The sequence below is a fragment of the Micromys minutus genome, assembly GCF_963924665.1.
Source record: "Micromys minutus genome assembly, chromosome: 19".
NCBI lineage: Eukaryota > Metazoa > Chordata > Mammalia > Rodentia > Muridae > Micromys > Micromys minutus.
The window spans coordinates 7,082,032-7,103,286 of record NC_137954.1 but is presented as its reverse complement, the minus strand read 5'-3'; the positions used below and the strand labels follow the sequence as shown (position 1 = coordinate 7,103,286).

Genomic DNA, 21,255 nt, shown 5'->3' with positions numbered 1-21,255 from the left:
CAATAATTCAGCAGTAGGGCCTCACGAGCAACTCCTCCATCCCTAAAGGGCTGTTGACAGGGCTACTCTTGTGCGGCCCGTGTCAGTAACCAGGGCTGATGTGGGCTCCTGCTTGCAGGGTTTGCCCTTCTTAGAAGAAGGCTTTTCACGGCTGCTTTCCTATTAGCAGGCTCCTGGTTCTCTCTGCCCACCCTGTGCAGTGTTCTTTGAGCTGTAGAGGAAGGGAGGGGTAGCGTTCGTGTGTGGCCTTTATAAAGCCAAAGAAAATAAAACACTTTCATCTTCTTGATAATGGCACAAGTTGCCTGCTACACTGCTCAGGAGCTAATACAATCTTAGAACCGTAGAGAACTCTTGACTGACAGGATTGTCAAATTTATGAAGTACCCATAAATTTATAAATAAAAAGGGAGGAATAAGAGTTATAGAGTATGCAAATGATCGGTGTATATTATGTGAATGTATGGAATCAACCTCACTTTGTGTGGTTAATATATGCTAATAAATATTTCTTAAGCACACTCCCATCTTACAAAAATTACATCTTAGAATGCACCAAGTAGTGGTTTACTCAAAACTAAAATCCTGAAATATCTATTGGAACTTTTTAAAAAATATATATTTATGTATTTATATCCCAACTGCCGACCCTCTGAGTCCCTTTTGCATTTATGTAAAAGTTAAAAAAAATGTCTTTATGTAAAAAAGCTCTCGTATTTAATAAGATTCTCTATCTAATAAGATTTTTTATTAATGTTAAGGTCAGCTTTTTAAATTGTGTTTTTAAAATGTTAGATGTTAAACTTTAGCATAGGATTTGTGTTTACGTTCATTTTTAAAAGAATAATAGAAGCTTGGGAACCAGAAATGATATTAGTTACATTATGTAGGGAATGATATAGTTGGATCATCTTTTGTAAAAATTAATCATTTCAATCGAAGAATTCAACAATATACTAAAGTTAACATATGTGTTTCTCAGTCTGAAAAATCCAGCAGTGGGAAATAGTAAATGTGCTTGAGTTTGATTCTTTTCCTTTTCCTTTTCCTTTCAGAGCTCGGCAGTGCCTAAGACCTGGGTCTCGACAGACCACCTCTCCATTGTGTGGTAAGTTAAAAATCACACTGGTGATTTGTCTGCACTGTCTCCCACTGATGCAGTCACTGGTTTGTTAGCTTTCATAGAATGTGACTCATAAATAAGCCCAAGAGTGAAGGAACAACCAAGATTGAGAACTCATAACTTGGTTCTTGTTTATTTGACCATGGTTTCCTTGACAACCTCTGATGGACACCAGCATCAAATACTAAATGTAGGGTTTGTCATAGCTGGGCAGTCAGATGTGCCTGCAGAGAACCTTCTGAGCTCCTGGCCCGTCACTGTACCCAGATATAGCTACGCTGTGATGGCCACTGGGGATCAGCAAAGGGAACCAGTTAGAAACTAGATCTATATATACCTCATATATAGAAACGTAAGGGATTGCATATGGACTGTGAAAAGCAAAGGCTTCAGTGTCTGGCTCCTTGGGCTCTGGCTTTAAGATTCTTTTGTCCGGGCTGGAGAGATGACTCAGTGGTTAAGATCACTGGCTGCTTTTCCAGAGTTTCTGAGTTCAGTTCCCAGCAACCACATGGTGGCTCATACCCTTCTGGAATGGAATCCGATGCCCTCTTATGGTGTGTCTGAGGACAGCTATAGTGTACTAGTGTACATAAAATAAATAAATCTTAAAAAAAACCTCTTTTATCTTTCCTTCCTCTGCCTGCATATGTGTTTTCAAGTTCTGCACAGTGCAGGCATGTAGGGGGAGCAGATACAATGTATACCTGTAGCTAGGAGTCACACGGGCAACAGAAAGGCTGTTCTGCTATCAGATACCCAGAAAGATTTAATTTGTTTTGCTTTTATATGTTTTAACCTTAATATATACACTGAATGGTCTGCTGAAAACCTTTTTAGCGTAAAGCATTGAAGAAATATATACTCCATTGACTAATAGAACTGTGCATATCTGAGTCAAAACTGGCAGTTGGCTGCTTGTAGGAGAGGGAGGTATGGTTTGGTGGAGTCCTCATTCCCATATGGATTACCCCACACTCATGCATGTGTGAGTTAAAAATTAATTAGGTTTAGGAGAAGGACATAAAGCGGGAAGGAGGTGTGGTGTGGGAGATAAGGGGAGGATTGGGGAGGAAGCAAGGGCTAGATATGGCCAAGATATTAAATTTTCAAAGAATGAAAAAGAAAGCATGGTAGTTTCTAACATGTATTTTATTTTTAATAAATAAACGCCACACTAGTAATAATTTCAAATAAAAAAGTTAGGTGTGTGTTTTAAGAATGTGCTTCCTTTATTTTTTAGGTGTAAGCAGTTGCAGTTGACTACAATTCGAGCGTTCTTTGACCTCATTGATGCCGACACCAAACAAGTATGCATTTTTAAACCAACGCTGATTTTAGCCATATAAACATTAGTTTAGGACACAGTGAAACTGGAGAGCAAAGGACCCTTTAACCCTGCCTTCGGCTCTTTGAGCACTTCAGAGTTTGATACAAGATTTCTCTGTCTTTTATTTGTAATTTAAGAAAAATATTTATTACAGACTAATTATTAACTTTCCTTAGTAATGTAGTTTGAACATCGTAATCTTTCTTACTAGGTTCTCTTGAACCATGTTGTAAAGTTTTCTTTAAGCATATCGATAAGATCATGATGTATGCGGTAACTCAGCATCAAGCTACTGTCAATTTCTTAACGACTGCTGGATGGCTTGTGGTAAGGACCATTTCAGTGTAATTAACAGGCTTGTGATCGTTAGCTTCAGGGTCTTCTGTGAGTTAGGAACAAGCTGATACTATTCATCTTAAACTGCCTTCCCTCGGGTCATCTTGGCAGTGTATCTCTGTTCCAAGGGAATGGTTTTAAGAGCCTTGGCTCCGGCCTCTTCTTCCTGGAGAAAACGTTAGTGTTTGAGACAGTCTGTTTTTATTACAGCAGAGCCCCAAATCCTAATAGCTGAGTGACTTTAAACAGATTATTTCTCTGTGCCTTAGTTTTTCTTTTTTTCATAAAATGCAGGTACATACTTCCTTTTAGAGTTTTGTGAGGACTAGAGTTAGTAGTGTATTGTTCAGAACAGTGCCCGACTTAGAGTAAATGTTGACCCTTTGCTACTCAAAGCAATGCTTCATCAAATTGTCATGATGTAATGATCTCGACTATATTAATGTTCTTTCTAGATAACTCAAAAGCCTAAGAAGAAATTGTCTGTGTTGAATCACCATTTTATAAGACACCCAGCTAAACATTTTGAGGAAAATCCGTCCATAATCTCTGACCTAACAGGTTTGTGGCAGTAACCTTTAAAGTGGAAATTTTCATTCTTATTTTTGATAAATCTGTTATTAGGGCACAGTTGTTAGTATTTGGTACTAGCGGAAGTTGGAATATTTCAAGTACGATAGTTCTGTTATTTACTGATTTCCCTATCAGGGTGCTAACAAATTCTTGGTTTGAAAGGGTAAAGTAGAAAAGCAAATTGTAAGGTGCTAGTAAAAGTTTTGTGCTGAAAATAACTTGATAAGTAGAAAGGTGTTGGAGTTACATACCCTCGTTTTTTTCCCAAAGAGAGGGCTATATTATTTATAGCATCTTTATTTCTCAGAGCCATTTACTTTTCTGCCCTCTTTTGAGTTACCAGCACATTGTCTCATTGATAAATTTTCTCTTAAGCATATACTGTGTTTTGCGCGGGGGAATGCTTATGTCCTTCTGTTGGGAATTCCATTAAGCTACAGATGCTGAGCAGGTTTATAATTCTCACCTGATGGGAGCACTGGTTGATGTTAAGCACAGGAGTGCATTTCTGGATTTTCTCTCTTATTAAAGTAGCCGGTGTTTACGGACCCAGTTGTTAGTGTTAATAAGTGTTTATCAGAAGTCAGAAGAGAAAGAAAATTTGTAATATGGAAACAAAACGAGGCAAATAAATTAATTTCCTTCACATTAAGGGACATCTATGTGGGTTCCAGTAAAAGTGTCCAGATGGTCCTATGTGGCTTATAATGTAAGTATTCTATCAGTGTATTTTTGTCCAAACTGATTCTCCTATTTATCTTTAAAAGTTAAGAACTTTTAAGAACAAATCACATCTATTTTTTTCCATGATTTGGTAAGAATACCTTAATAATAAATGTTGAATCTGTTCAATTTACCTGTTTTATCACAAATTTGAAACCCCTCCCCACCCTTTTTTTTGTTCAGTTTTTATTTAGTTAAGGTTCCCAATGAGGCCTAAACATCCCTGTTGGCTGATATGTCTGTATTCCTCCTCAGTATCTTTTCCACTCTTTGAAAATTACTGACAAAATATCAGTCAGTTTTTATGATGGAATTTCATACCGGTTCATTCCGCTGACCGCATCTCTGTGGTCATTCGGTCCTTTACCAGCTCTTCTTCCTGTGATTTAGTGATTGCATCTAAATGCCTGATGGATTCTATTTTTTATTAGTTTTTTTTTTCTTTTCCTAGAATCTCTTCTTGAGACATGAGCAGTTGGCAGGGAATGTCTGAATGAATTAATTTAGGACACAAAAACGATTACATCCTATTTCTCTTTCGCTTATTGATTAGAATAATACTTCACAGAAACATTTCCCTCATCTACTCAGTTTGTCCGCAGTGAGACAAGTCCCCCAGGAAAGGACAATATGTTCTTTTGCATGGCACCGTTCTCCGGGGTGTCCATTGCCAGCTCATGATTATGAATATGTGAGCACTCACTGAGATCACTGAGTCTGCCTGACAAGTTGAAACCATCCCAGGTCTGTCTCCTTACTCTTTCCTGCACAGCTACTTAGCTGTCTGTTAGTGCGCCCTTCCTCCAGGTGAGTGCCACACTCAGAGTGACAAGCGTCTCCTCCTCCAGTGTTCCAGTTTGCTACTTATTTAAGGAAAAAAATTTCATTTAGGAAGCTGTGCCTGCAAAGCAGAGTCTGGCTCTGGTTAGGTTGTTGGTTATATGACCTTTTCAGTAGCCAGACTGACCGAGAGCTTGGTTACCACAGCCATGCACAGTGCTGCACACCACACCTCTAATCCCAGCACTTGGGATGCAGAGGCAGGAGGATCGCCAAGAGACTGAGGCCAGCCTGGTCTTTATAGCCTGGTCTGGACCAGGCGTTGTTGTAAAATGAAACCCTGGCTCAAAGAACAAAACAAAAACAGTAGCTAAAAGGCGGATCGCCACACACAGAGGCACAAATGCTGATGACTCCAGGACGGTCCTTCTGCAGTCTGAGTCTGTCTCCTCACCCTTTGCCTTCCCTTCCTCAACATCTGTTCTTAGTGACAGCGATAATGTGATAATTGTTTATTCTTGTTACCATGAGATTTGAATGATGAAATTATCCACTCATTGTACTTAAACTCTTTTCTCTCTTTTCTAGGAATCTGATAAGATTTACTTTGCATTTCCTCTTGCAAACCATAGGAAAAGCTTCACTCACGCCTACTGTCAGAGCACCATGCTGGTAAGAAGGCTGGCACATCTTATTTAAATTTGAAAGCTGTGGTTCATTCTTTTCATATCAGCAGATGGTCCCATAGAATTAACTGTAACTTACTATTTACAGTGATCATAAAGTACATGTAAAGCAAAACGTAACATGGAAATAGTCAAAGTTTTCTTAGGGTGTATAGATTAAACATAATGATTTTTAAATACCAAAAAAATTGCCACAAGGCTATCTTCTTAGCTCTTGAGTTATTAATGATTTAAGGTCTAGGTGTACCCCACTCTGAGAGGGTGCTATACACTTATTGTTTTGTTTTGTTTTTTTCTAAGAAGGACTGAGGCTTTCACTCTTTGGCCTTTCTTTTTCTGAGCTTCATAATGAGTTGTTTCTTGGGTATTTAGAGCTTTCTGGGGTTAGTATCCCATTATCAGTGACTGCATATTATGTCTGTTCTTTTGTGACTGGGTTACCTCACTCAGGATGATATTCTCTAGATGTATCCATTTTCCTAGGAATTTCATAAAGTCATTGTTTCTAATAGCTGAGTAGTGCATTGTGTAAATATACCACAATTTTATAACTCAAGATCTAAGAAGATAGCCTTGTGGCAATTTTTGGTATTTAAAAATCATTATGTTTAATCTTTATACACCAAGAAAACTTTGACTATTTTCATGTTATGTTTTGTTTTACATATACTTTATGATCATTATAAATAGTAAGATTTCAATGCATACTATCAAAATCTTTAGAAAAATCAAGTACTAACAAAAATATATTCATATAGTACTGACAAAAATATATTCATATATTCATTAAAAATATATGCATATATATAGAAAAATATATTCATAAATATTCATAATATTTTATGCTAAAATACTTCTAATAATATGTACATGTATCTCTGATTTTTTAAAATAAAGTTGTAAGGGGAAAAAAAAAAGAATATAAAAGGAAAAAAATATATACCACAATTTCTGTATCCATTCAGCTACTGAAGGACATTTGGGTTCTTTTCAGCTTCAGCTATTATAAATAAGGCTGCTATGAACATGGTAGAGCAAGATTTCAATGCTTACTATCAAACCTTTAAAAAAAATCAAGTACTGATAAAAAATATTCATATAGTTTTATGCCAAAATGCTTTTTAAAAATCTGTACATATATCTGTTTTTTTTAAATAAAGTTGTAAGAAAAAACTTAATAAAATGTGTGTTGGAAGACACTGAAAATGGAAAAAAATAAAAGAAGAAGAAGAAGAAGAAGAAGAAGATAGGCCTACACACCCCTGAGGGCGGCCTCAAGCTGCTGCGGGAGGTCAGCTGCTCACCTGGACCGGACAACTTAATAGTCTACTTCCGGCCTATCCTTGACCTGTGTGTTTTTTAAGAACATGCATGTTTCTTAGTCACAAACTACTACTCTGTTTTTCTTGATCCTCACCAATGTTTTCATATATTTTTCTACTATGGATGTTATCATTTATAACAGGAAAGTATTGAAAAATGCTTGTCTTAAATCATTTTCTGTTATTAATCAACAGGATACAAATAGTTGGATTTTTGGCTGCATAAACAGCACTTCCATGTGGTAAGTTTTTTTGAACTAAATTGTTCATTTTTCTTAACATAAACCATGCTCAGAAATTAGACTTTCAAGATCCTATATGCATATGTATACACATAGAAGTGCTTGTGTGCACAAGTGCACACACAATTGTTTTTTTCTGATTTTCTTTTTTTGTTGTTGTTAGGTTCCATTCTGTAGCCCAGGCTGTTCCGGAACTTACTGTGTGGCTCTGGCTAGCCTGGAACTCACACTTATTCTGCATCAGCCTCCCCAGTCTTGTCCTTACAGACACGAACCTCAGCAAATACCCAGACAGCTTTCTGTGCTCATATGTTTATCATACTATTGTCTTAGATTATAATTTTTATATTTTAAATTTTAATTATTGCATGTGTATGTATTGTGCATGTATGAGCATGCATGTATATGTGCGTGCACAAATCTACTTGCCGTGGCATGTGTGTGCAGTTCAAAGGACAGCTGTTGGGAGTTGCCCGTCCTCTTTTATTCTGGGTTCAGGTTGTCAGGCTTGTACTGCAAGTCCTTTTCCTAACCAGCTCGTCTCACTGGGTCTGGCTTTGTTTCTTAAATGAAAACACAAGGCGGTTTACACATGAGCAGTTGTTTAAACATCTAACTAACTGCTCGTTGAGAAAAACCAATGTTTTTTTTTCCACCAAGGGATCTTTGTGTGTACATCTCAGACTTCATCTTCGCTGTACCTGCCATCTCGCATCCACAGGGCCACAGATGTTTTTGTTCTGAAGTTTATTTGCAAATTATAATGCCTGAAATGTTTGCCCTCTAATTATGTCTTCATATTTATTTCGAAGCCGGCAAGGGGTTGATTTATCATGGAAAGCTGAACTGTTGCCAACAATCAAGGTAAACTGTAGCTTTCGGATTTTATATTTAGGTAAAAAAGTAAATCAGCTGATAGACTGTGCTCTTTGAAAAAGTCTTCAAAATATTTCTTTAGAAATATATTTTGGGAGTATTTCCTTTAAAATGCATTTGATAAGGAATAGCAAACAGCCATGTTTTGTTTACTTTTCAGAGATTAAAAACTGTAAGCTGACAACCTTCTGAATCTGTTACAGCGCCATGCGGAAAGAGCCAGACAGACTTTTAAGATGCGTGTGTCTTAAGCTAAACACTAGTTACTGTGTTCCACTGAGAGTTCATTTCGGGAGGGGGGCTGCAGTAGAGCGGTGAGATTTCAGTTAACGCTGCATGATCTAGATTATGTCACATCGTGGTTACGCACTTGGGTAACTCTTGTGGCTAGTTCTGCAGAGCAGCAAATCATACCACAGATTTATTTAATAATTGTTAGTGATTTCCTTAAGTAACTCCACTATGTTGGCAGGGTTTTCTTTTTTTAAATCTATTTATTTATTTTATGTATATGAGTACACTGTAGCTGTCTTCAGACACACCAGAAGAGGACATCAGATCTCATTACAGATGGTTGTGAGCCACCATGTGGTTGCTGGGATTTGAACTCAGGTCCTCTGGAAGAGCAGTCAGTGCTCTTAACCTCTGAGCCATCTCTCCAGCCCCACAAGTCTTTTTAAAAATAGGCTAATTTGTATATTCTCAAAATCTATTGTGGAAAACACAAAATACGTCTATAATATCTGTTCTGATTTCCAAATTGTGTTTATTATAATTTACAATCTCATCTGGGCTTGGTGGTTTCAGTCTGTAAGTAAATCAGTACTTTAAAATTAAATATACTTTCTAATGAACTCAGAGTTGAAATAGAAGGTCTCTGGCTACTCTCAGTCCTCTCCAACTGACACCAGCTGAGTTATTTTTTTCTCAGTAATACTGATTTTTTTATTGAGGGGGCAGAACTGTGGATTAAATTTATGTCCTCTAAATCACTGAGTCATATCCTTAGCCTTTGGTTCTTTATTTTTGAGGTGGTGACCTCACTAAGTATGAATGCTGTTCTTGAATTCTCTTTGTAGCACACATAGGCTTTGAACATACGATCCTTCAACCTCTGTCTCACAAACAATGCACTCTATGTTAGTTGTAGTAGCCGAGAGCAGCTTTAAAGGGAGAATGGTGTCAGAAGGACGGTCATGTCTACAACTTTGGGTGTCTTGCCTTGTTTTGTCTTGTTTGCTCTTAATTTGTGCATGCTCCTTTGGAAACAAATATTATTCATTTGTAGAACAAATGTGTAAAGAAGCAATTTTACTCAATGGGATTTTGAAAGTCTGTCCTTGGATCTTTCCTGTCTTCAGGCAAAAGCAAAACAGGATTATTAGGACAGATCCTAACTGTAGGATTGCACCTCATTCTCTTGAGATACAATGAGCTTCCCTTCCATTTCTAACTCAGGACTTCTATCCGCTTCATAATTGCAGAATAAATAATAATTAAAGACCTTATAAAAATTCTCTGTCCTGTATTTTAAGTGAATTTCTTAGCTGGGTGTAGTGTACAGCTGTAATCCAGAGTTCAGGGAGCAGAGGCAAGGAAGGTAACAGCACTTGAGGCCAGCCAGGCCGCACAGTGAGGACTTGTCTCTGTATCTTGAGAACTTTTCTCAGAAAAACAAATAAATTTCATGAGTAAATACTGTTTTTATAAATCTACAAAGACTGAAAATGTATTTACCAAATTGTAGGTCCCTGTTTGTTCTTCATTTAGGAATCGGATGTTTGCACAGCAGGAGAGCAAGCCGTTCCTGCTGAATGCTCTTTAATAGTGACTTCTGGAAGAGAGGATTACAATATTCTCAGCCTTAGGGGTTTTTAAGTTTAAGATAATATTAGATTATTTTTCCCATCATATTTAAAATTTTTATATAATGTGTTAGTGGTTCTCAAGTAGCACAGTTTAAAACTGTATAAATGAAGTAATAACACAAAAGATGTGCTCACACTATATGTGCCACACAGTAAGTTCAAGGCCAGCCTAGAATACTTCTAGGAACCCCGTTTCCAAAATGTAATGCTAAATAAATAACTAGCATAGTCATCATCAACAATTTAGAGCAGGCATCAACTTCGAAGTAACCCTTTTTCTACACCATATTTTTACAGATAAAGAAACAAAATAAGATGATTAAGTGAAAATATTTTGTAGTGTTTTGTATAATAATGCCATCTAGACAAAGGTTGTACCATGAAAGCATCACTCTGAGGCCCTCTGCTGACTGTATTTTAATAGCTCTACAAATACTAAAGTGTCATTACTGGGAACACACATCTGGGAGCTGTTGGAGCCGATTGCCACACAGAACAGCACAGTTCTTCCTAACTGAGAGTTATCTTTAATGATGGCCTCAGCTGCCTATAGATGTAATTTATGCAGCCCCATCAACATCTTCAGTTTCTATTAAGACCTAGGAGTTTGCTGCTTAGCTGGGCTTCTGGCCAGGTTGTTACCCACTTTCTCGGTGCTGCAAGGCTGTCCCACTTGGCAGAGACCTTGATGTTTCTGAAGGAAAGTGAAGAAAGCAGGTGTCTCTGGAAACATGTTAGCATTTATTCATTGCTCTTGACATGTCCACTCCTATCCTACATTGGCTTCCAGAAGTGAAACTGGACTGAAAACTGTAGGATCTTGGGAGTTACTGGAAAGGCCCGTGTCCTCCCTGTCCAGCCATCAAAAATGAACTATAACATCTGGTTTTCTTTTTTTATGGCACCCATACTGTTTACTTGGTGAGATTCAGCATTAGCGATATTTCTTTGTCAGCTACAAAGTATTTTATTGGATGGTGTTCATGTATCAGCCAACAGCTCTTTGCTACTTCAGCTAAGTCAGAATCCTTGGAGATTACGTTGTAACTTTCCCATCATGTTTAGCAACTTTTGAATGTTTTTTAAACTGATTATCATAAATATAGGAACAATGCTATAATGCTCTCCATAATAGATAGCCAAATTGCAAAAAGAATTTTCACACTTGGGAGAAAAATTACATAAAATCTTAACTTTAATGTTAAGCATCATTTGTTGTACCTGAAGAGATAGCTCAAGCAATCTTTTAGATGGTTGATATTTAACAGTAATTACTATAAATTTATCTTTTTATAAAATCATTGGCCTGACCATGTAAATGTGTATATAAATTGATTTGTGTGTTTTCTGTGGGAGTGGGAGTATGTGCTGAAGGCTAATTCAGGGCCTATCAAGTGGGTGCTTTAAGAGGTGATTTCTAAAACAAGCCATTGAGAAGTAAGTTTTTGTAAGTTCTCTTTAACGTGTGTCAGAAATGAAAATGGCCTTGTGTCTTTACCCTTACTTTCAGTCTCTGACGCTAAGACTTCAAGACTACCCGTCCTTGTCACATATTGTTGTCTATGTACCGTCCGTCCACGGAAGCAAGGTAACAGACCTGGGGCGGGCTTTACTGGAGTGCTTGTGAAAGTTTATTTATTTGTTTATTTTTGATGATTTCTGCAGAGATACAAGCTTATCTAACATCACGCCCAGTGTGGTGATCCACCTGGTGTTAGGTCCTCACAATGCCCACTCATCTTGAGCAGAACAAACACAGATTTCTTGTTCCTGGCGAGAGCTGGCTTCGGTTTGCCGGTCTTTCCTGATCACTTGCTAGGTACCATTTTATGTACAGAATATCAGAGATCAATAGGAGATATAGAAAAGGCTCTGTCGTTTGTCATCCTGTTGCGTAAGGAGGAAAAAAGGTAACATCAATAAGAGAAATGCGAAGAGGCAGAATTTTGAATGCACAGAACACAGGTCAGAATTTAGCAAGTCCACGGAGAGACCAGATGCTAATATATCACACAGATGGAGGAGCTGAGCGCAGCTGTTCAGTGTGGGGTTGACAAAATGGACTCAGGGAATGGGACCTCTGGAGGAAGGAACGGTGCTCTAGATCAGTGCTGTCAAGCTCCAGATTACTACCACGCATGGCCACTTAAATTAGCTGAAATAAAACAAAATTTAAATTCCAGTTCCTTCGTGCTACATACATTCCAGAAACTCAGCAGCAACATGGCAGCAAAAGTTGTAATCAAAACAGAACAGCGGCTGGGAGAGCGTGGTGTGGAAACAGTGCATAGGTAACTATGAAAGGATGTAGAATAACCGTGGGCAGAGCGTAGGAAACTGACCTGTGGTATTGTGCAGCCCTTGACTTGCCCTGACTGGGGCACTAGGAAGCCATGAGATCTTTCACTGAAAGCAGGGCTGCACCATCTTTTGTCGTGGAGAATAGCCTGCCACAGGAGGAGTAAGAGCCACTTCAGGGGGTTTGAGGGGCTTTTTTGTGAGGTGGGAGTAGGAATAAAGGGTGAGATTTTTAAGGGAGTCACAGGAAAGCAGGTCGAGGGGAGAAGCCCTGGCTCTCCCTTTCCGTTAGGACCAGCCCACTTACCAGCCAAGAGGCCTTCCTCCTTTCTCTGCTCCTCCAGACTTCTACTTAATCACATGATCCTTTGTGATGACTCTTTGAGGAATATTCATATCATGTTACATTTTAAATTATTTGCTGATATCTTTGTTGTTATCAACATACTGTGAACTCTGAGATTAACAAGCAGATACTTTTTCCCCAATTTATATACAGTCTGCAGTGGATACCACATTAAATAAAGAAGCAAAACACAAAGTGTTTTGAGTGAGAAAGTTAATGAGATTTGTTACCAAAAAGATTTGGAAACTCTAAAGGAAATCGGGGAAAGGATATGCAGACACTGTTGCCAGTTATCTTGGACTGCGTCTCACAAGTACCTTTAATAGGTTCATTGTTTTGTTTTGCTTAGCTCAAGTGAAAGGTTAATTCAGCATCTTCAATAATAAAAGCTCTCTAAGGGTTTTCTATCAGGTAAGTTGGTTTTGAATAAATTTAACATCTCTCCAAAACTTGAAAAGGCCTTTTCTGGTTACACCAAGAAATCAACAAGCCTTCCTTCCAATAGGTAATTGTAGCAGACGTATAAACACACAATGCATCTGTAGGAAATGACGTGTCTGCCTGTGCTGCTGCTCACTTTCCTCTCTCTGTAATGATAACTTGGATCTTTGACTCCTGCACATGAGCCGTCATCAGTAAGCTGTGTACGAAGAATGGGGTCAGAAGATAGCTTTACGACTTAAAACCTGCTTCACTTTTTCCATGATCAAACACAGGCCACAAGCACAGAAATAGGCTTAATATATTAAATATTTGTTTAATTTTGCCAAGGTATCAGCACAGTCTAAAAAAAAATTCTGGTATTTAAATATCTTTAAAAATTATTGAAACTATTTTTTAAACTTATCAAATAGGTTTATATGTTACATTTTCACAATCCCTCTACAACCAGTTGACAAAGATATAAGCTGCCCACCTAGATAAGATAAATTGACCCACACAGACCCTTAGAAACAATCATAACAACCTTGTCTATCTTGAGATGAGCTGAGAGAAATATGCACGTCTGCTTCCATGCTACCTCCACTCAAATCTCTCTGCTTCTCCTTCTGCTTCCTCCTTCCAAGACTTTTCCCTGTCTACCTTTCCTTCTCATCCAATGATTGGCTGGGCTCGCCCTGTGGTATAATGACATCATCCTACACATCACCCTTTTTGTTTACTTTAAAAAAAAAACTTTCCTCAAATGTAAGCTATGTACAACTATTACCATTTGTAAATTTTCTAAATGTCTATGTTTTTTCAAAGTTAATTATCTTGGGTAGGCTATAAAACTAAATTACTCTTCAACTCTGTCAGAAATCTGAGAATGGCCAAATGTCTACAAACATAGAAAGTCTAATACGACTTCTAGAACTAAGACAGGTTGTAAAGACAAATCTCCACTAGTATTTTCCTGTTAGCAACATGTGAGAGCAAGTCTTCAGCCTTCTGGCCCAGGATCAACTAACAGACCTTTGAAATGCAGAAATCTTGAAGGGCTAATAATTTTGGTTTAGTAAAGATTATCAGTTGACTATTCTTTATAATGGGTTCCTTTCTGGACAGTATTAGTCTGTAGATGAAATAGGCAGTTTCTGCCCAGTGGCTCTCTTGCCATAAGGTATAACTTCACCTGGCGGTAAAGATGATCAATATCTTCATTAAGTCCACCAAAAGGGAACTGTAAGGAGCAGATATGTCTTAACAAAAGATATATAATATCAAATGTCATAATTAATGGATATCTGACCTGTTTTTGAAAACCATCTAACTACAAAAAGCATTTCTGAACTGTTAAGTCTTGACTACTCTTGGCTATTTCTACTTGAAATATCTCAAAACACCCTTTTAATTGACTCAGAATCATGAGTTTGCTATCTGACCCTTAACTTGTATTATTTAATTAACTAAAAACAGTATATAATAGCAGTTTTCTAAGCCTTGCATTCCCAAATGTGTTGTATAGGTACAATACCTATATGAAAGCAATATTAATCTCAAATTTAAATCAAAAAGAAATTATATCAATGAAAACCTTAAATTTGTACCAAATAAATTCTATACCACTGTAGAGATTATAACTTCAACTTTGTATCAATTAGAGATATTTCTACCAGTGTAAGATATGACTTTAGTTTAGTTAACCAAAGGAGATTATGGCTGTACAAATCAATTTGGCTAATTCCTCCCTGTTAAATTATGACCATTTCTAAATTCTTCATAAAAACAACCATAGAATAACCCATTTTCACCCCCCCCAAAGTCCAGGGAATATGGGTGTCAACTCTTCATAGGTTCTTCAAGCTGAAAATATGGGCGTTGAGAATCCAGGGGTGGGGAGGGAATGAGGAAGCTGGTCAGGCCTCAAGAAGGAAGGCCACACCGACGATTGTTGTAGTCTCTGAGATCAGGAATCCAAGCAGGCCAGTTCAGCATTCTGGTGACAAGCTTCACCATAGCTGCTCTTTCTGCAATATATAAATCTCAACAGAAGTATCTTAGTATCAAGATATATTCTTGTTTGATCCTCTTGAATCTAGTCTTTCAGGCAGATCTATCAAATTTGGTCCATATAACTCTGGAAGGCATGTAGAATGTAAGCACACTTTTAAAAAACATAAAGACAAAACCTTTCTCTCAAAATAGCGTGTCCTTTGGTCAGCAACCAAAATATTTTATATTTTCTCCCAGAGAAATAATAAACCCACAAAACTCAGCAGCATACTCATTTAGAAATTTAAAATAATATAAAACAAATGAATAAACTAAAAAACCATATGATGTTATTAGGCCTCTAATAATCTGTCATGTCAAGAAATCAACTCAGATTCCTGTGGATCCCATGTTAAGAGAATATGAGCCTCCTGTTGTGGTAATTTTTAAATAACCACAAACTCTCACTAACTGGCATCTGACAAGCCACCTGGCCTTAGTGGGATAATTCATAAAACAAACTAACACCTTTTATCAACTTCAGTATCAATAAGTAAACAACTTGTAAAACCAGTATTTCGATCTGTCCAGCTCTCAATATGGAGTATCAGATCTTCATTTATTAATAACTTCCCTGATAAATGTCTTTTGTATTCACTTTGCCTTGTATATAGACTTTTAGTTTTAATAACATTCTTAACTTGCAAATATTATCACTCTCTACTTGGAGTCAGTGACTAATTTTCCTTATCTTAATTTTGAACTGTGGGTGAAAATCCTCATGTGATTTGGGTAAACTCTGTACTCTTCTAACTAGAAAAACAAATTTGACTTGAGCATTAAATCTTTATACCATCTTCAAAACAAACAAACCAGCTTTTTAGATACATTTCCTAAACAATTCTGTCAAAGAATCAAGCAGCTTCTAATCTCTCAATATGTGTTCAGGGTACCCTGCCTTCGCACAGCAGGACCCCTACAGCCTACCAGCAGAGGCTGTCTCTGTATTTCTTTTGTTTAAGGTTCCCAAGCTTGAGACACCATGTGACTCAACATGGTGCTGGCCCCATCTTACTTAGAAAATAAAACTTTTTCTCTAACTCTTAGGCTGATAGCCTTAATTTTTAGTGGATTCTTGCCTAACATGTTGGTTCGCTACCTGTTTCGGTAAATATAAAATGTTGGATAACCCTTTATCCCAAGCTAGTGCCAACTCCCATAGGGCCATGTGGTACTGAGGGTATCTTCATTTTAGTGGTTTCTTACTGCCTATTAAGTACTCACAGAACCCAGCTTCTTTTGACCCAAGTGTAGTCCACTCAACCTGCCCTTTTTGCTTCTGTCTTGGGTGGTCCATGATCACCCTAGCATGTTGCTTTCACACACTGTTCTCCACCGACTGGTAAAAACATGACTCCACAATCATTAACTTATCAAACAGATTTATATGTTAAATTCTCAATCCGCTATCCCTCTTCACTATAAGCTTACAACCAGTTGACAAAGATATAAGCTGCCCACCTAGATAAGATAAATTGAACATAGAAACCCTTAGAAATAATCATAACAACCATATCTATCTAAAGATGCGCTGAGAAACATCCACGTCTGCTTCCATGTTGCCTCCTGAAGTTGCGTTTTTAAAACTGCTTCACTATCTCATAAAAAGCACTTTGTAAAAATATTAATAATCCTTGTCAGTAAGTGATTTCTAATTGTCTTTAGTTAGGATTTCATTGCTGTGAACAGACACCATGACCAAAGTGACTCTTATAAAGGGTAATATTTAATTAGGGCTGACTTACAGGTTCAGAAGTCAGTTCATTATCATCAAGGCGGGAGCAGGGCAACATTCAAGCAGATGTGGGGCTGGAGGAGTTGAGAGTACCACCTCTTATTCTGAAGGCAGCTAGGACGAGGGTCTTAAAGCCCACACCCACAGTGACACACTTCCTCCAACCAGGCCACACCTCCAAATAGTGCCACTCCCTGGGCCAAGCATATGCAAACCACCACAGTAGCCTTTGAGCAGTATTTTCTATAATGGAAGTGCTTCTCTCAAGGAAGTTCTTGAGAGAAGGAATGAGAGCCAAGCACTTAGCATGGTGGTGCTCCTTTCTGTGCACCACACAGTACAAGTCTGACTGCAGCTCATTCACTGGTCTTCAGTTTAAAAAATAATTGAGAGTCCATCTGAGGGCAAAGGAATAACACAGCTGAAATGCTCCAGGAAGAGTTGTCATGGAAGCCTGAGGTAGGCACTGGTGGCTTCCCTCCTCTTGAGACATCAAACTCTTGCTCTGTTGTGAGGATTATATCTTCTCCTACTGGCCAAAATAATTCAGTAGTGTTATGGTTATTTAGATCTTTTTGCCTTTCCAGAAACTATTCTTTTTGCAAACAGCCAGATATAGTTCCCTGTGCATGTCTAGCAATGTTATTAAAAAGGAAATGCTGTCAAAATAAAAATTGTAATGGCATGCTACCTTCTACTGGGTTTCCTTTTGTGAAATGCTCACTTTTTTATTGGGTGAAAACTCATTTTTTTCTCCCATTTTCTGTAACAACTGGCTGATCTGCAGTAATCATCTATAAACAGCAATAGCTATAGATAAGTTGAATGAGTAGCTACAGACGCTTTTATAGTATGATTAAACTATAGATACTTAAAGGTACAGGGTTGAATTTAAAAACCAACAAAGTTATAATTTCCTTGTGACTAGGGACGTACTCAGAGACATGTAGTCTAAACCCTTATAATCTTAAATTGCCTTTGTATCTCAGTGCTTTGATCTAGCCTTTAATACCTTTCCTCTGGAAACACCTGATATTATAATTAAGCTTCAAAGTGAATTTGTTATTTAAAATGACCCTTAGATAATACTTTGATTAAGAAACTGCTTGTTAGACCTTCGTGCCATACACAGTACCTGCTAGAGGAATTCTTGCTAGAGTTACGATATAATGAGTCTCACAAACCTTGCCCAAGCTGGGGTTTATTTTCCACACAAACCTCAACATTTTCACCAAATTGAATTCTGCGTTTCCTAATAAGTCACTGTCTTCTATCTCAGTTTGTTGTAGACTGTGAATTCTTTAAGAAAGAAGCAAGATCCATACAGCTTCCTGTTACTCACCTCTTTTCCTTTGGTAAGTGTTCTGCTCTTGAGACTTAAGCATAGCTTTGAGCAGTGCCCCCCATTGGTAGAAAAAATATTAGCATGTTCCGAGTAGAGTGCTTAGCAAACTGTGGTGAGGTTCCGTGGTGTGATTGTCAGCTTCTGAGGATGAAGGTTAGACGGGCCTTGTCTCAAGTTCATTCTCCCTTGCCGTGAGAAGACTCCATGACCAAGGCCACTTCTAAGAGACAGACTGTAACTAGTACTTAGTGGCAGAGCAGAGGCACAGAGGCTGGGAAGCTGAGGCCCACATGTGATCCCAACGTAGGAGGCAGAGATGGACTAGAAAGTACAGCAAGGCCACACTTCCTAGACCCTCCCAAACTCTTCCTTCTGCTCAGGAGCCTACTGGGTGATTCTCATTACAAACCACCTCTGTATTTGCCCATATTTATATAAAATGCAGGAATCAAGTGCTTCTGCCTATGTGTCCTCCAATGTAATACTGGTCCATCTTACAGTTTTTTTTTTTTCACAGAACAAACTTTTATTATTTAAATAAACCTCACTTCTCTTGATTCAGTACTTATGCCTTCAACACTGTCATGGCGATTTTCTGTTCATCAATAAGCCATCCTACTTGCTTCTGTCAGGGACACAGAGCCTATCTAGATTGTTGTCTGTCTTATGAAGTTCTCTCAACTATATGTTAATAGATTATTTATGTGCATGGGAATTTTGCCTGCATGCATTTTTGTGGACCATATTTGTGTGGTACCTGTAAAGGCCAGAAGGGGGCAACAGATCTCCCAGAACGCCGAGTGGTTTCTGGGAATTGATGGAACTCAGGTCCTGGGGAGGAGTAGCCAGTAGTCTTCATCTCTCCATCCCCCATTAAATGTTCTTACAGGCTTTACTTCTATGTTATGAAACAGTGCAGACTTCCTTTAAAACCTTTCCCAGTCTTTTGTGGATGCTGACCTTTTACATAAATATAGCACTTTAATTTCTGTTTTCTGTTGTTGTTTGTTTGTTGTTTGTTTTTAACAACGATGTGCTGTGTAACTCAGGAAAGCTGACCTTAAAACTTAGGATTCGAACGATTCGAACCACCTCATGAAGGCTGTGATTATATCTGCCATGTTTGTCTAATGCAACCTTTTTTTTCCTTTCCAATTACCTGTATATGTGTGTGCCTGTGTCTGGGCATGTGTACTGTAGCTACCTGCTGAGGCTAAAGGTGTTGGATTCCCCCTGGAGGTGGAATTAGCCGTGAACTTATGGGTGCTGGCATCCAGCCTCAGGTCCTCGGCAAAAACCGTGCATGTTCTTAACCACTGAGCCATCCTTCCAGCTCCATAGTATAGTTCTGAATCTGAATTAGTGTGGTACAATTTTTAATAACCTAGACAGGCGTAGCCTATTGGAGTCTTGTCTCTGATCCTCTCCCAGGTGCCTCGGTGGGTTTAACTCTTGTGTCTCCTGTAACACACATCGGCTCCTCACTGGGTTGAGCTGTTGCTCCTCCATCAGTTTCCTTGGTCATTATCGATTTGGAGCATGCCAAGGGTCCTTGGTTATTTGCAAAAAACTCCCTTAGTTTGGATTTATTTGGTGCTGTTGCATTCACATATCGAGCTTATAAATTTTTGCCAAGACTGCCGAGAAGTCATATGCCTTCCTCATGTGTCAGGAAGTATGATGCTAATAAATCTAATTGATCTTTTATTAATTAAAGTGGTACGTAAAAGATTTCTCTACTATGTAATTACTAGTTTCTATATTTTACCATTGCAGATATCTTGTAAGAAACAATTTGGAAGAATATGTACAACTTAATGGTTTTTAGCATATAATGGGTCAGCTATTCTTTAGCAAGTGATTACTGTTGCAGTCTCCACCATAGAGATTCTGTCTGAGGTAGAGGTACCTCATCCGCCTTATCTATTCTTTTATTTTCCAAGACCACAGTGGACTAGTGAATACACACACACACACAGTGGAGCAATTGCTTAGTGTGGATATTTTATTAAGGGTGTTAGAATACTAGTGTTACATACTTTCTTGCTTAAGTTGTTTTAACTTTGTCTTTTAGGGACTCATTTAGCTTGGTCCCTGTGCCCTTTAGTATGGTGTACACACACACACACACACACACACACACACACACACACACTCACACACACACACACACTCACACACGTACACACATACACATGTATCCCTTTTATGAAAAACATCAGTGTTACTTGTAATAGGAAACTCCTTTGAGGTTTTTTTCCCCCAATATCCCACTGCAGGTCAATGTTTTGGGGTGCAAAATACTCAGGAAAATACCAGATTAGCAACTCTGAATTACCAGTGTCATTTAAAAATAATGTGCTTTAGGAACCACATCATCCTAAAATTGGAAATAAGTATTTGACTTTTTAAAATAACTGCACGTCGTTATAAATACCGTTGTTTAGCAGTCACTGTCCCCATATCAGCAGCAATGTGAGCTTGTGTCTCAGACCCTCCCTCCCTTGTAGCTCAGATGGCTCCAGTCTCCGCTTGCACTGGCCTTAAGCTTGTCACCCCCTCATACACCACATCAAAGTTTTAACTTTTTTTTTTCCTCTTAATTTTGCAATTCTGTTGGTATTTTTAAATGTTATGTAAGGACTCAGCACACTTTTGAAAATTCTCTGGTATTATTACAAATAACACAGTACTTTTAATTCAACAGGATTGTCATCCAGGAAGGCGCTACTGAATACAAATGGCCTGTACTACAACATAGAGCTGCTGAATTTTGGTCAGGTAATTCTCATGGGTAGACCAGGAAAGCTTCATCTGCATTTGCTATCTCATTAAACAAAGAAACTTTGTTTTTGCTTTTGTTATTTTTGTGTGTGTGTTTGTCAACCTTTATCAGATATACCAAGCTTTTAAAGTCAACGTGGTCAGCAAGTGCACCGGAGGCAAAGGTAAGGGCCTAGAGAGTGCCACCTCGAAGCAGTGCATTTGCTCTGGACTTTCTCCAAGGCGTATTCCGCGTCTTTTCTTTCATATATTTTATATGGAGTACCATTAAATATATAATCATGGGAACATATTTCTATTTTCAAGAGATTTAGTATAGACTCTTCCTTAATAGTAAACCGTATTTATATGTTTAACAGTACTAGATATTTTGAGGTGGGGGATCTAGCTCAGCAGATAAAAGCCTGATTTCA

The 21,255-nt window shown here is 38.1% G+C and overlaps 1 protein-coding gene across 1 annotated transcript in view; it reads left to right on the top strand.

Annotated features, from left to right (window-relative positions):
• Nucleotides 1-21,255, top strand: part of PGAP1 (post-GPI attachment to proteins inositol deacylase 1) — a gene marked incomplete at its 5' end in the record, with an annotated part of 63,854 nt that overhangs the window by 16,744 nt on the left and 25,855 nt on the right. Inside the window, 11 exons of the mRNA XM_080932837.1 lie at nucleotides 1,056-1,108; nucleotides 2,367-2,433; nucleotides 3,245-3,350; nucleotides 4,016-4,071; nucleotides 5,454-5,537; nucleotides 7,069-7,115; nucleotides 7,928-7,979; nucleotides 11,370-11,447; nucleotides 17,993-18,068; nucleotides 20,766-20,839; nucleotides 20,955-21,006. Coding sequence (XP_080788963.1) covers nucleotides 1,056-1,108; nucleotides 2,367-2,433; nucleotides 3,245-3,350; nucleotides 4,016-4,071; nucleotides 5,454-5,537; nucleotides 7,069-7,115; nucleotides 7,928-7,979; nucleotides 11,370-11,447; nucleotides 17,993-18,068; nucleotides 20,766-20,839; nucleotides 20,955-21,006 — 745 coding nt within the window. The remainder of the gene's footprint in view (nucleotides 1-1,055; nucleotides 1,109-2,366; nucleotides 2,434-3,244; nucleotides 3,351-4,015; nucleotides 4,072-5,453; nucleotides 5,538-7,068; nucleotides 7,116-7,927; nucleotides 7,980-11,369; nucleotides 11,448-17,992; nucleotides 18,069-20,765; nucleotides 20,840-20,954; nucleotides 21,007-21,255) is intronic.